The sequence below is a fragment of the Prorops nasuta genome, unplaced genomic scaffold, assembly GCF_024137725.1.
Source record: "Prorops nasuta isolate Cenicafe-Biocafe unplaced genomic scaffold, Cenicafe_Pnas_1.2 PNAS00015, whole genome shotgun sequence".
In the NCBI taxonomy this organism is placed as follows: domain Eukaryota; kingdom Metazoa; phylum Arthropoda; class Insecta; order Hymenoptera; family Bethylidae; genus Prorops; species Prorops nasuta.
This window is the reverse complement of record NW_027116812.1, coordinates 2711462-2726507: the sequence shown is the minus strand read 5'-3', so window position 1 is coordinate 2726507 and position 15046 is coordinate 2711462. Positions and strand designations below refer to the sequence as shown.

The window sequence follows — 15046 nt, the reverse complement described above, 5'->3', positions numbered from 1 at the left end:
TTGAGTGACAATATGAAAATTTTCGTAATTACTATTGCAAAAATCATTAAATAAATACACTTTGAGAATATGCAATACTTATTTGCTACACTTCAATATAATTACAATAAATCACTTATCGTTCCTCCAAAATAACAGTTTCTTGTGGACAAAATTTCAGTTGCATTAGAGTAAGTTTAGAATCCATCGATGTTAGCTGTAAAAAATAATTTCTTTTTGCAGAACTGTTTTAATTTACTTAACACACACACAAATGCTTTTAATACAAATAATAGTCTAATTGTAAAATACAACACTTAAAATTCATTAAAATTTTTATGTTATCTACTTACATCCCTTCGAGGCCAGCTTGACAAAACTTTGTATTCCTCTGTGGGATAGCCTTCTACGATAAGAAAGTTTAAAAGAGTTTGTAATGGAGTGTCAGACTGAAATCTACGCTCCAGAAACTTTCCAGCCGGGAGACGCACTCTAATTTTCATAACACCATCTCCATTTTCCTGTTCTGGCTCAGGAGGTAAATTCGACTCCACTGCCTGTCTATACGCTTCTTTTCTTGCTTCTTCAGCTAATCTTTCGCTTTCTGCCTCCTTTTTTTTCCGCTTTTCCATTTCTTCTTGCATTTGTTTTGCTTCCTCTTTTGCTCTAAGAAACAACTCACACGTTAAATACTCTTCTACATCAAATTGTATTTTGATTGCTTTGTAATTACCTATCAGCCGCTAGGCTTTCTTGATATGCTCTGTCTTGTTCTTGTTTTACTCTCTCTCTAGCTTGTCTTTCTTCCTCAAAATCTATATCAGCTCGTCTTCGCTCCTGCAATAACAAATTAATGGATGTCATAAGTAAATACACATATACACATTATGATTAGTGCAACTATTTACTGTTTAATTACCTGAAATGCGTCTACAGCTTGTATCAAATTTGTAAGTAATTCATTAACTCCTATATTACCATAAACGATATCATAAACTTCTGTACTAGATCTAGATCTCATAATAATCATAAGTGCTGGAAATCTATCTACATCGATTGCTCTAACAGTCATTGAGGCAACTTGGCCAAGTGTTTGATTTACAGATGAAATGAATCTGCAATATAAGTTTACCCGTGTATAGTATAAAGTATAGACAATATTATGTTTTTATTTTATAATTTAATAAAACTGATGAAAAAAATTATTTCTCTATCGATAACCAAATTCTGTGAATTTTATTATTACCTTTGTTTATTAGATTCGTGTGTTATATCCCAGCCCCATACTATAAAGTCATTTGATAAAAGTTGTAATACAGTTTCAAATCCTAAGAGCTGTGTACAAAATACATTTGCTAGAATACTACTATCGTGATGTAGATATACAGCCAGTAATTTTCTCTGGAAACATAAGAAGTCTGTCAATAAAAATTCACGACTTTAAAAGTATTTGGAAAGTGCCTTAAAAAATACTAACTTCTTTTGCTGGTTTTAGACAAGATTCTTTTACAGCATCTTCAAACGTGCCAGTAAAAAATTCAGGGTGAATCGGTCCATAGCGTTTTTCATATTGTTCAGAAAAATGTATTGTGCCCACTATCTCATCTTCTACATTCTCTGGCACTGTACGAAAAAAAAAAATGTAACATTATAACACAACTATAATGGTAAATAAATATTTAATACTTACTAAGGCGTTGCATTTTAGTAGATCTAACATTATCTATAAAAATGTCATCATCCACATTAAAAGCCTCAGGAACATCTTCAAATTCATCTTGCTCCTCTATTGAGCTATCACTGTCAACTACTTGAATAACATCCTGTAACAGAGAAAGTTTTGCTTTTACTTAGGAGCACTTATCTCAATGAAACTTTTAACGAAATTAAATACTTTTTTATCCTCTTTTGCTGGTAATTTGCTGACTGTTAAATTATGTATGGGATAATTAATACCACTTTGTGCTAGCATAATTTGATCATCTGTAACTGATGATGGCCAGCCTTTCCATAATTGATTACGTACAGGTACATCAGTTAGGTCATGAACGCCAGATTTCACAGCCAGGATAGTAGAGCTCCCAAGATAGTTTAATTGATAAGATTTATTGTGAACTTCATCTTTAACATTTAACACATATGTTCGTGTCATTCTCTCAGCTAAGTCTGCCCTATAAAATAATAATAGATTGTATAAAGAGTATTTAAGTAGTTTTATAACTTTTACTTACGGTTCAGATGATAATGTTGTTACTTCTGGCAAAACTGATACATGTAAATTATTTTCTTTTGGTAAATCCAATGATTTTAACACTGTACTGTTGGATTGAGGTTCCTTTTTCCATCCAATTATTCTCTGCTGGCATGGTGGAATTAATGATTTCTCCCATACTATTTGTTGCAGATCAGCTATATTAAAAATAAAATTAATAATAAGAATAAACAGATAAACATGATTGATAGATTTGTCTATCAATACTTTTATCATTCCTTACTTATGGTACACTGCTCTGGCAATTCAACTTTAAAGATTTGATTAGGGCATTGAAAATGGAATGTTAATTTCTTATGGGTTGAACAATTCTGTAATTTACTAGTACTAGGTTTTGCATTTTCAATGCTATCCATGCTTGCAGTGTCCATTTTATTTGAGACACAAGTTATTTCTGGTGCTGGAGATGCAGAGATAATTGGTGCATGTTTAATTTCCTCAATCATCTCTACATCAGGACTTTGTTCCGAAGGAAGTTGTTGAGTATCTCTGGGCATAGCTTGATTTACTGCAGCCTATAAAAAATTAAATAATTATAAGTGCTTTTTAGATACTATAAGATAATACATACCAGCAAATCCCAATTAGTGTCCTCTAAATATAATAAAGCTTCCCCCACATCATCGATTCCTGTACAAGCCTGAATAAAATTGTACTTGATAAGTCTTGTTTTTTATTTGTATTATTAATAAACACATTATGTCAAATAACATATAAATAATATGTATAGCTTTTCAAATTATAAACATTCTGAAGCCACTTTAAAATTACTCATAAGTTTAATAACATGTCAGGAATAATAGAGCATAGTAACAAATAAAGTACTTGGTGTAAGATTGTGTATTCACAAATTAATATTGATGTCATTGCACTACGTTTGTAAGCTTAATGATTAATATCCTTAAAATAATGTAAGAATAAATGAGATTTACAACAATACCTGAAAATCAGCTAAAATAACTTCACGATTCTCAGCCATTATGTTTTAACTTTTTCCTTTCTCCTTTTTTAATTAACTTCAGCTTAGGTTAGCTATTTGCCATGCGCTTGCTATTGGCCGGATTGGCCTTCTTAGGCGAGATCTTTCAAAATTGCAGGTCTATCATACAATTTTATATGAAAAATTTCATTTTTCACTTTTCACCATTCGCCATTCCACGCGTGAACTTTGCATTTTTCACTTTATGTACTTTCGCCCGATCATGTAAGGGTGGGTATCACTTCGCAATCAGGCAAGCCTCATGTCCAACATAACGGACAAAAATCTAAAAACGGCAAATAAGGTTGGCACTATCTCTAGTATTATTTTAACAGGTTCATGTATTGTTGAAATTAATAATTGAAAATAAATCAATAATGTTATCAATGAATGTAAAATGAAATTTATAATTTTTCTGATCTACAAAATGATGTATATTTTGCTGTGCTGCTAATCTTAATTTTAGTTTTCAGGTTTGTCTGTTTATTTGTTGTTTTGTTTTGACACGCGAGACTTGCCAGACTTGCTTAATTTACAAAGAAATGTTGGCTTTTGTGTCCTTCTCTGGAATTTATAAACAAAACTTAAGTTCAAGTTCAAACTTAAGACCGGAAAAATCTATAGTCCATGTGACACGTCTTATAGGCTTCAAGGGGAGCTTGAACTCAAGTTCCGTAACTAATTTGCTCATTGGAAACTTAACTTAACTTTTTTATCATCTATGGATATATGTATATTATTATACATACATATATACATACTAATAGTAGTATAAATTTGGACAAACCAAAATCATGCCGTTAATCTAAGTTTGCTCGGTTATACTTTATAGTTTATTTATATATATGATCACTACAATTTCGTATAATTATACTTATAATTGGATAAGCTACGTAAAAATATGTAGAGATTATCTGTATCTACTTATTCCATATATATATATACATAAACCGCATATATAAAATGTGAATAAAAATAAAGCGGGAAAATATAAAATAGAATAAAAGAAAACGCGGTAAGCTCGTGTTAAGTCGATTTTGCGCGGAAAGCATAACTCTTGTTTATATAATTAAATATATATTTAAATAATGATTATTTTTTTATAACTCAATTAAACTATATCCAACAAAATTCTACAGGTTTTCATTTCGCAGAAAAAATATTGTCGGTCTTCTTAATATTGAAATATGATAATTAAGTAATTATAAAACATTCTTTGGAGAACTCGCGGTTTGCGGTACGTATGGTATGTATATATGTATGTGTAGTATACGAGTTCACAAATATATATGTCATATAGGTAAAAGCAGACATGGGCATGGACCACACGAACCAGTGGGGGCAGTGGGCCTCAGACACACGCTGAAAGCTGAAAGTGCTGAAACGGGACATTTAGTTTCTTTTAGGGTTTCGTGAGTGATATATCGAGGATGCAGTTAACAAAGTTGTTACAATAAACGTGAACATTCATCAATTCATTAATAACAATTGACGAAACGCAGAATACAGTTCGCGTTATAATAACACAGTATATTAAAAAAATTTTAAGGAACCACTTGTATCATCAATGTCTTCAACAAAGGTATCAACCCTCATTCTTATCACTGATGTCTTCTTACGAGAAATTATTATAATTTTCTATATAAATATCCACTTTGTAATCTATGTAGCTGTAATAGAACATTTACAAGTCTTATGAAAGTTTTTAATTTTCCATGTGTTTTCTACAATAATAAGTCACAAAAACTTATCATTAATTCCGTTGACAGTTAATTATCCGATTGCTAAATAAATCGTGCTTTAAATTTTATCAATCATTTATTATTATTATTGTGCAATGGGACAAAAAGTCAGGGTCGTTCTCCCTGTTCATCTCATGTCAGCCACGTTTATGTAAAATTGACAAATTTGCCAATTAGCCTCAGTCATTTATCATTCGTCGTTTCAAAAACTGATATAATTGAAAAAGTTGCGCGAATTAAACTTTCCTCTTTGAGGACTATAAAAACTTGTAAAAAAATGACGGTAAAAAGGTAAAAAAAAAAACTAAAGTCTTGCTTTTATTAGCAGTAAGCCCTGACAGGGTAGGAGAGTGTTTTACGCAAAAAAAGGAATAAGCATTGCAAATCCGTACCGTGACCCGGCTTGGATTACCGAACATACGCACACATACTTGAATGTTTCACGTCGTCCTTATAGCACCGTCTTTCAAAAATTACATAATCCATGGCACGCTCCGTTAAAAATTGCGCGTTACCACTGCGAAGCAGTTGTCATTCTCATTATACTTTCCCCCTTGAAAGGAAAAATAAGTCACGCCTTCACCGGAAAGTTGCGTCCTGTAGCGATAAATCTCCAATTAAACACCCCCTCCCCCCTCTAAAAACAAATCAATATATCCCATTGCGACTAAATTGCAAATCAAGAAAAATTTCTTTAAAAGTAAAATGACAAAAAATTATACAATTCTCTCATTTTATTGTCAAGTTTATCACAAGAAAATCGATAAGGGAAACGAAAGGAATAATAAGTCGAGTTTGTTGAATAAGCGGATTGCGCGAACTTGGCAATTTCCTCTGAACGAATAAGGGTAACCGTGGCAGTAAATTTGACAATACCATAATTATATAAGTCACGGAGAGCACATATTCGTATATGTAAGACACACTCGAGAGATAATATTGTACAAGGATAAACTTTCGCTAATGCAAAGTAGTATAGTGTGAGCTAATAGAATGAAAAATGGGAAGCGCAGAGTCAATTAGAGATTCTCCGCTCGTTGGCTCAAGTTCATGACACGAAAGCGTTAGTAGGAAGCCAGTAGTTTGTTATTTTCCCTTTTCCTTCCTTCCCATTCAATTCCATTATTTACCCATTGATGCGCAAAATGCTTACTCACGCTTTCGACCTTAGAAAAGAAACTTTCGTCGAAGAAAAAAATTCTTCCGCGATAAAAAGACTCTGCAAGAGCCTCTCGCGTCGACTTTGCTGCAGGAAAACAATGAAACGTGAATTTTATACGTTTGGCGGGCGAAAAGAGCGAGCATCGAAAATTGCCCCAAGTAGGATTTTTCCTGTATCGCTGTTACATTGCTATGTTTGCGGAGTTCGAATGTCGACTGAGACGTGGGTTACCTTACATCTTGTTTCTATATAGGGCGATCTTTAATCACGCGGCCAAACGGGATTGGATTAATGCTCCGGGCGATATTATTGATTGACTCGATTTTATAGATATTAAGTAACAGCGTTATACTTCTCGTACATGCGTGTATTTCTTTTTTTCGCGTAAAATCAACAAATCTTTATATGAAGTACTATATATATATATATATATATATATGTACATAAATACAAGCTTCTTTAGCTCTAGTTGGCAGAGTAGAATGTCAGAAATGTTGAACCGGGAAAAACACGATATTACACAGTGACTCTGCAATATCCGAAATTGGAAATAGCGGTATGTAGGTTGTTAGGGCAATACACACTCGCTGATTGCGAATAAGACGAGAAGATAGAATTTTTTTAGCGTTTTTCAGTCGTCCGAGCGGGTAGCGAGGGTGTGCGATGCATCTGTTGTTAATTATAATGGCTTAATTATATATGTATATATTATGCATGTACGCGTGCATACCGTACGTGCGTGTATTAGCATTCCGGGTATACAGGGCATTGCGGTGTCGCGAAATGGCCCTGAATGAATGCCAGTGAAAGTCTCTGAGAGCCGGTAAAATATAAGTATTTTTGCAACTTGTTTTCTGGTCCCAGCGTTTGCTCGAGTGTCTTTCTCCATCTTTCGCCTCCTTACCCCCCCCCCCCCCTCCACCGCCCTCCCTCTCCCTCTCGCTTTTCTTATGGCTTTATGCGTTATTAGCGGTTGCACCGTTCCTCGCTTTCTCGCTTTTACTTGTTTACTTATTTAGCCAGCCTCTCATGAATTCATGGATTCTCAAAGCAACTAATGTATACGACCCATAGAATCATTGTCGCGAAGAAAGTCGTAAATAGTGTTTGAAAGTGAGAAAAAAAATCACTCCTCGTATAATCTACCAATTAATATTAATTTCTTACTTCGCATTGCTACTTTTTAATTTGACGCGAAATCTACGTGCGAAATTGTCGGAAGAGAAATATTTGCCAAGGATTATTTTATTTTCACTCGAGTTAAAATTCTTGTTAAAGATTTTTAGTTAATTGGATCGAGCAGGGATTTCTTTGGAATCGACCAAGTAGTATACACGTTGGATTCCAGGTTGCGAAGGCGACCAATTTAAAGTTGGCGAAAACGACGACGACGACGACGACGATGACGACGACAACGACGAAGAGTAGTAGCCGATCAGTGAAAGTACCTCGGTCTCTTGACTCTTCGCGTTCGCCATCCCCCCCCCCTCCCACTTATTTCTCGCCCCTTGGCCTGCTGCAAATGACGAAATGCTTACGAACTGACGTTCGAATTAATTTATAATAATTATTTAACGAGCTTTGATGGACAGGGCCTCGCAAATGCTTTCTTCCTAGAAAGAAACTTCTAAATTATTAATTAACGACTCTCGGTAATGTTCCTAACGCTCTTAAACTATATTAATAAAATTATAACCAATTTGGACATTCTTGGTCGTTCGACGAAAAGTTTTTATTATATTTTCTGAATTTTCTTCTGTCCAACGACAAATTACTATGATAAACTCTTGTCAATCTTAACAGTGCTTTTATCTTTCGGAGAAAGTAACGGAAATCGATATAAAAATAAACTTTTGTCTTTGGAGCGTGTAAAGAAAACAGGAGAAAAGAGTGAAACATGGAAAAAACAGTTAATTAAAAGTGCTTTGCACCTTATCAGCGGTTTTTGTCTCGTAGCAAATCAGTTATTCGGAAGCATGACGCACGCTGAAAGTAATATAAAAGCGTGCCAAAGAAGGAGTCGAGGGAGCATTATTTAATTCAAGATTGATTTATGATGATTGATCGTTGCAGGTGGACGTTTAAGAGCGAAGATACGAGAGGTGAAATATACGTGTGGGTGGAGAGGCTCGAGAAAGAAAGGGGACCATCGGATATGGATCCGCAGACTGACGAGGACAGGATTCGTGCGGTGCTTGGTGGGCCGCACGAGTACATCGGATCAGCATTGAGAGAGGAGCAGTGAGTAGTGAGCAAAGGAGAGAGAGAGAGAGAGAGAGAGAGAGAGAGAGAGAGAAACCTGAAGAGGGTATGCTGCCTTGGCTGCATGCACTGGATGAGCCAGCATCCAAACCATGTCAAGATAGCACAAAAATCCTCTCAACCAAGCACTGGGGTAGGTTCCCCTTAAAAAATCTAAGGAACCTTTCGAATTTTCACGTCGACTCCAGTCGGACCATGCAAAGAACAGCCATAAGCAATTATTCCATTTTTTACCCTTTACTTATCAATCGAGACGAGTTTAATTAAGATTTGCAAATTTTAGATAAGACCGGAGGGTATCAGAGGGTATGCTGGGACCCAAGAAGATCGACTCCGATGCCAACGCGATCACAACGGCTTTGGCAGCTTTGAACGAGAGCTGCATCAGCATCGATGCGGCACAATTGTCCTTGCAGAGTCCAAAGGATCCATACGACAACAACGTTGAACATGTCTATGCTCGGCCCAGTCTCGACTCGCAGACTTCCGAATGGTATATATATACACACTGATACACACATATACCTACTACGTTAAAAACTTGAAACGCCCCGATCGAAACTTTCTCTATTCCCCCTGAACAATTTTTCATAGACACGCTCTTCGCGATATAATAAAATCGAGTAAAGAAACATGCAAGAAACGTGTCTCCTTGGTACGAGAGAAAGTTAACCCGTTAATAAAACAGGTTGGTTGGTGCAAAAATTAATGGTCCCTTATGGAGGATTTACGATTGTACAATTGATTGCAGGATAGAGGTAGATCTGACCGATGCTGAGGTGTCGAGGCTGGTAGCCGATTCGGTTGCAACTGGAACAACGACTGCGTCCGTCATAAGGAACGAGTCGAAAGGATGTTACAGGACATCCACGAGTTCCGGGTACTCGAGCTATTCGCCCCCATTGTCGGCTGCCTCGAATTCCTGCTATGCGATTCCGCCAATCACCCGAAAGACCTCGTCGGACCGCTCTTCCATCCCCATAGGCGTGAGGAATCAGTTCGGTGGATTGGCGGTCATTCACGAGAGTGAAGCCATTCCTCGACCTATCTGGCCTGCCTCTTTCATACGAGACGTTTATAATCATTATAGTCGTCCACAACAAAATCAATATTCGCGAGAAGGTATATATATGCAATTACATGGAAAATCCTGTATCATGTCTGGAACGCATATTGCATCCCGAGATTTCAAACGTTTTTGCGAGGTCCAGAACTGACTTGATAGAAAAATACTTTTCTGTCTTTTTGCTCATCTAATAAATGCAATTTATTCTAATAGGAATTCACCGGTGTTGCGGAGGATGTTGCTGTCACTCGTATTCGTACAACAGTGGCGACTGGGAGGACCCCCGTCGAGTCTCAGGGTTGAAAGCGCGAGAGGTACTCTTGGAGCTGTCGCATACTTTAAATTCCATGATAGAGAACGAAAGCATTGCTGACATGACGCCTAAAGAAATTTTGTTAAATATTTCTGAAACTGTCTCGCAAGGAATCGACGTTGATAAAAAGGGCTCGTGTGAATACGTTGATCCTAAGTACTCGACGTTGTCCGATGGTAAAAACAAGTTTCTACGTGGTAAGGTAGAGCAGCAACTGCTAACTGGAGACGAAGGCATCGTGAGGAATGAGGAACAGTCGTGCTTCGAACTGTCCGTGTCCCAAAAAGTTACATCGTCGAAAATCAATCCGATCAATTCCATGTTCTACGAGAGTCATCATCGGTGTTGCCACCATTATATTCCAGGGCACAAATTTGATGATCTGAAAATGAAAAATGTTCAGATATTGGATAATCGTTTGACATTGTCAGACGATATTAAAGGATTGTCCAGTTTTCGGAGGGATTTTACCAAAGGATCGATCAGCGGATACGAACGGTCGAATGATTGGGACCGGAAGAGAGTTTACAAGAAAGAACAGAATAGTTGTGGGATTCATCAAAGTAGAGACAATATAAAAGAGATGGTTGCTCTGTGCAGCGAGGGCAAACAAAACCCTAAGGATATCACTCTGATCAATCCTGAAGTAAAATATGCAATGGTGAGCTCGTAAATTCGATTACCATTGGATATATTCATTGTTAATGGTGATTCGATGAATAATGTTCATTTAGATTTTCGCGTGTTTTTTTTTTAGGGATTGAGCAGCAGTGATGGTGTGTCCTTAACAGACGAGGGTCTTTGGAGTCATTACGTAAGACGCTTAGCAGATGAATTTGATTTTACGCTTGATGTAACAAGAGCCGAACGATTAAGTGAAATCATTATCAAGGCCAAACGAAATCGACAGTTATGCAGAGTTTTCACCACCTTCTTCGGACTAGTCTTCTTCGTCTTAAGTGTGGTTACAGTCTCTTTATCCGTGACCAGGGGTCGTAAAGTTTTTGGAAGCATGTAAAGTGTGCCTACCAGCTACCAGACATTTCATGCTTCAAGCATAAACTGTAGATAGTCCACGGACACTTACTTTTGAATGGACATATCAAACTGAAGATACTTAAGTAATAATGCAGCCGGCACGAAAAATTCATTTTAAGCTTCATGTTATGATAGCAAAAATATATTCTTTCTGGAACTACTCAAATCTGTTTAGAACAATTTTTTGTGCTAGTTGGGAGTGTATCATATTAGTTGAATTGTTCTATTATTTTATATTATTTCCATATTCTCAATCCAATATTACTATAAAACTACAAAGCGTCACACAAATAACTAATATACTTTTTTAGACGAAAGTTTATGTAATTTCTAAGAATGATTGAAATGAAGGAAATTCATTTACGAAACATATTTTTTATAAAAATTAATTTTTTCATGTATGTTAAGTAAAATTTTATAAATTTGTTAATATTGTTGCTATAGTTAAGCTTTTAAATGCACTACTGCTATTGAAATATGAATCCCTAATCTATATATGAACTCTCTGGTATTAGTATATAGGATCAATTATTTTATTTAAATGTTTCCGCGATTTATATTTTTATTACAAGTATTTCTTTAGTACCTTTTACAAGTCAATTGAAATTATCGGGATATAAGAATTTGTAAATGTGGCTGTGACCATGTCCTTTATATATAAAATATATAAATGAATTTTATTCGATAAAATATGTGTTTTTAATTATTTACCACTATAAATATTTATAAATATAAATATAAAATTCTTTTTCCCTATTTAAATAAATCATTTGTTAAAATAATATACATATTTTTTATTGAACAAAGAAAAATAAGCTAAAGTTTGAAAAAATCGGCGGATTCCAAATTTTTAGTTATATCGTCCGTGTTCGGGAAGCTCTGCCAAGAATCCTAGCATCATTTTATCTTTGTTAATCGGCTAGTAATAAACACAGATAGAATGATGATGCGAGTATACTGACAATAGATTTCCGAACGCAGTCATCCACATTAGACAAGATGACAACTTCTAACAACAGCCACAAAGTGTCATAAATTGACGATGCTTTTTCACATACCGGATTGCTTGCTGAAACTAGAATATGTTAGCTGCTGATTGGTTATAACAATGCGGATATTCAATCAGCAGTCAGCACTCAGCAGTTACCAATTTCAATTCAGCAAGCAATTTAACACGTGAAAAAGCATTGTCTAATTTCAGCTAAGGCCCGGTCTTAAAAACATGACACTAAGCCGGGCTGTTAGAAACGTGCTCCAGAATTTACTGCGTTGTACTGTGAACATTATTGTTATTATATCTTTGTCAAAATCAAGCTCAAGCAATAAAATAAAAGAGAAGATATTCGCAGTAATGGCAGTGAATTCTAGAACACAACCCAATAGTCCGATTCCATAATCCAGGCAATCCAGTCACTTTCCGTAGTCCAGCTGTCCAGTCTGTCCAGCTTAGCCTACACGCCTACAGACAGGCTTGAGGCTACACTCGGCTACAGCCTATATATAGAGACCGTGCACACCAACACAATGATAGCGAAGTGACAAATGTAACTGTATACGTATAAATAAATTACACTCAAAAACTGCGAAAATTGACCGATAGTTTGCGCTAATAGTATGCATATACACCAATATACATACTATCAGCGCAAACTATCGGTCAATTTTCGCAGTTTTTGAGTGTAATTTATTTATACGTATACAGTTATACATTGACACTTCGATATCATTGTGTTGGTGTGCACGGTCCTCTACAGGTCTCTATAATACAGGGCTGGGCTATACAGCACACTCCTGCAACTGGTCCATAAACGGTCCAAGTCCAACTATCATGTCCAATATCTGTCAATGCACATAAACATAAACAAAGTTTGAAAAACGAAGAAATTGGGCCTAAAGTGCAGTTTAGTAACCACACACTCCACAATAATCTGATAATACGTTACCATTTTTATTTTGGCTTATTTTTTAATCTATTGAATATCTATTACGAAAAAAATATGTTAATCCTTTACTTTTTAATTTAAGGTGGGAGCTTCTATATATACACTTATAGAGAGTGTATACAAACATGTTAAATCCATTTGTTTATTGGGCACAGACAGAAAAACAAATTTCATTGAGGGTTGATTTAACTGATGTTAAAGTACATAATAATTTATCTAACTAAATACTTATTTGCTATAATTGTCTTATGTTTATGGACAAAGTTTTTGCTTTTAGGATATTAATGTCAACTTAGAAGGAAGAAAGTTACAGTTTCAAGCTTCTGGTCATGGAATTAGAGGATTAAATAATTATGGATTTAATTTTGATCTGCATTCAGACATATCTTGTGAGGTATCCAATAACATTTATATAATTAGAGCAAAAGTAAATCTTGTGAATAGTTTGTTTGGAATGTTTAATATTGGTATACTTTATATAATCAATATTTACAGACTAGTAGCTATAAAGTAAATGGTCGTCAGATTGATTTTATATTAAAAAAAGCAACTTCCGGATGGTGGCCCAGGCTTACAAGTCAACCACAAAAACCCCATTGGCTCAAAATAGATTTTGACAAATGGAAAAGTGAAGATTTAGATGATGATGAAGAAGAGTTACGAGACATTCATAATGATTATCCAGATACATATGATAAGCTACAAACAGAAGAATTCGGATATAGGAAAGGTAAAACTTTTTTTTATTCTGTATTAGCTGTATAGGTAATTTACTAATAACTTTAAATAAAATTTCAGAAGATTTAAAGAAAGTCTATTTAGTTATTTATAATCTTTTTCAATTTGTTGGGTTTATTTATGTGGTAACTGTAATTGGAATAAAATATTATAAGGATGGCACAGGTAAATAATAACTTATTGTATTGAAATAATATTACTTAAAGTATATTCACTAAAATAATTACAGATTCCATGAAAGAAACATATTCAGCAGTAGGGAACTCTATGAAGTTCATCCATCTTTTACAATTTTTAGAAGTAATGCATCCACTTTTTGGATATACTAAGGGCAGTACTTTAGTATCTTTATTGCAAGTTGGAGGACGAGCATTTGTATTATTTTGCATGATTGATGCTGAGCCTCGTATGCAAACTAAACCAGTAGTATTTTATCTTTTTCTTGTATGGAGTACAGTTGAAGTTATCAGGTATCCATATTATATCACACAATTATTAAAAGTGAAGATACCGTTTTTAACTTGGTTGAGATATACAATTTGGATACCATTATACCCCTTGGGCTTTATGTGTGAAGGGATTATAATTCTTCGAAATATTCCATATTTTGAAGAAACAGAAAAACTATCCATAGCTTTACCAAACAGTTATAATTTTTCTTTGTACTTTCCAACAGTCATGAGAATTTATTTACTTTTCTTTAGTGTTCCTGGCATATATACAGTTATGTCACACATGAACAAAGCTAGATATAGAAAGCTTGGAACAAGTAATATTGAGCGAAAGGAAAATTAATTATCTATTACAATTAAACTATATATGTATTCGTAATGATCATTTAAACTAAAAATCTTGTAATTTACAAATTTTTGTTTGTATAGAAAATAAAAGTTAATTATAATAGATAATTTACTTTTCTTTTCTATCTATCAAGAATTACTAGCTTCTAAATTATAAATTACTTTGACTAAAATAAATAATTAGTTGTTTTTATTTTGGTTAAAACATTCTTGTTGTAGTTATTTAAGTTTCCTATTAAATTGTATAATTTAAACTAATAATATTTATAAGAAATCTGGAATTTATTCTATACACACTAGCTATTAATTATTAGATATTAAAATAACGCACTAGTTTATTTACGAATTATTGCATTTTTATCTAAAGACATTGAAATTTATTCTGAAAGCAAAAATGGATTGTTGATTTCCTTGTGTGACAGTATGAGATAAAGGATATGGAGCACACGCATTGGTAGCATTCACTTCACGACCGTGGTATCGTATGTATAGCATTCATTCAACAGAGACAGACAACAGCTGTGAATTCGGTTTGTTCGTTTTAGCTGCACTTTACTTCTTTTCTTATAAGTCCAGTAGTTATCCACGATCCGAGAAATTATTTCGACTTTAGTTTCAAGAAATATACAGCCAATTGAATTGCTACTTTTCCATTAGAGCCTTACACTGATTCGCTAAACACTTGCCGGAACTAGAAATCGGAACGATTTCTCGGATCGTGGACACCAGACTTTACACTTTCTATACTTTTT

The 15046-nt window shown here is 34.6% G+C and overlaps 3 protein-coding genes across 5 annotated transcripts; 2 read left to right on the top strand and 1 right to left on the bottom strand.

Moving 5' to 3' along the window:
• Positions 1-55: 55 nt before the first annotated feature.
• On the bottom strand, positions 56-3472 carry casp (Fas associated factor casp). The gene is made up of 12 exons (XM_066736342.1): positions 3192-3472; positions 2823-2891; positions 2475-2766; positions 2211-2388; positions 1874-2150; positions 1670-1802; positions 1457-1602; positions 1226-1380; positions 899-1094; positions 713-816; positions 333-645; positions 56-196 (listed from the first exon to the last, which is right to left on the bottom strand). Exons 1-12 carry the CDS (start codon positions 3228-3230, stop codon positions 116-118), a joined length of 1983 nt encoding a protein of 660 aa, XP_066592439.1. The 5' UTR covers positions 3231-3472; the 3' UTR covers positions 56-115.
• Positions 3473-4661: 1189 nt separating this feature from the next.
• On the top strand, positions 4662-11072 carry LOC136779013 (uncharacterized). Its single transcript, XM_066736281.1, has 6 exons — positions 4662-4812; positions 8208-8529; positions 8680-8889; positions 9148-9518; positions 9676-10436; positions 10533-11072. The coding sequence occupies exons 3-6, from the start codon at positions 8705-8707 to the stop codon at positions 10791-10793; spliced, it is 1578 nt and encodes a 525-aa protein (XP_066592378.1). The 5' UTR covers positions 4662-4812; positions 8208-8529; positions 8680-8704; the 3' UTR covers positions 10794-11072.
• A 1176-nt stretch (positions 11073-12248) lies between these two features.
• Positions 12249-14458, top strand: Hacd2 (3-hydroxyacyl-CoA dehydratase 2). Of its 3 annotated transcripts, none has more exons than XM_066735915.1 (7): positions 12249-12357; positions 12516-12713; positions 12839-12956; positions 13034-13150; positions 13252-13486; positions 13555-13659; positions 13724-14457. In XM_066735915.1, the coding sequence occupies exons 3-7, from the start codon at positions 12882-12884 to the stop codon at positions 14287-14289; spliced, it is 1098 nt and encodes a 365-aa protein (XP_066592012.1). In that variant the 5' UTR covers positions 12249-12357; positions 12516-12713; positions 12839-12881; the 3' UTR covers positions 14290-14457. The 3 variants fall into 3 exon arrangements, with proteins under 3 accessions (XP_066592012.1, XP_066592013.1, XP_066592014.1); XM_066735916.1 differs by having other exon boundaries at positions 12339-12357; positions 12583-12713; XM_066735917.1 differs by lacking the exon at positions 12249-12357 and having other exon boundaries at positions 12434-12747; positions 12838-12956; positions 13724-14458.
• The last annotated feature ends 588 nt before the right edge of the window (positions 14459-15046 follow it).

What these genes read in the sequence shown, in the direction of transcription:
- LOC136779013 (XM_066736281.1), top strand. Translation starts at nt 8,705, where the DNA reads ATGCTGGGACCCAAGAAGATCGACTCCGATGCCAACGCGATCACAACG. An exon ending in AAATCAATATTCGCGAGAAG is followed by an intron (nt 9,519 to 9,675) that starts GTATATATATGC and finishes TTATTCTAATAG; the next exon opens with GAATTCACCGGTGTTGCGGA. An exon ending in CTGAAGTAAAATATGCAATG is followed by an intron (nt 10,437 to 10,532) that starts GTGAGCTCGTAA and finishes TTTTTTTTTTAG; the next exon opens with GGATTGAGCAGCAGTGATGG.
- casp (XM_066736342.1), bottom strand. Translation starts at nt 3,230, where the DNA reads ATGGCTGAGAATCGTGAAGTTATTTTAGCTGATTTTCAG. An exon ending in GTCTAAAACCAGCAAAAGAA is followed by an intron (nt 1,381 to 1,456) that starts GTTAGTATTTTT and finishes TTATGTTTCCAG; the next exon opens with AGAAAATTACTGGCTGTATA. An exon ending in GAAAGCCTAGCGGCTGATAG is followed by an intron (nt 646 to 712) that starts GTAATTACAAAG and finishes GTTGTTTCTTAG; the next exon opens with AGCAAAAGAGGAAGCAAAAC.
- Hacd2 (XM_066735917.1), top strand. Translation starts at nt 12,882, where the DNA reads ATGTTAAATCCATTTGTTTATTGGGCACAGACAGAAAAACAAATTTCA. An exon ending in ATTCAGACATATCTTGTGAG is followed by an intron (nt 13,151 to 13,251) that starts GTATCCAATAAC and finishes CAATATTTACAG; the next exon opens with ACTAGTAGCTATAAAGTAAA. An exon ending in AGAATTCGGATATAGGAAAG is followed by an intron (nt 13,487 to 13,554) that starts GTAAAACTTTTT and finishes ATAAAATTTCAG; the next exon opens with AAGATTTAAAGAAAGTCTAT.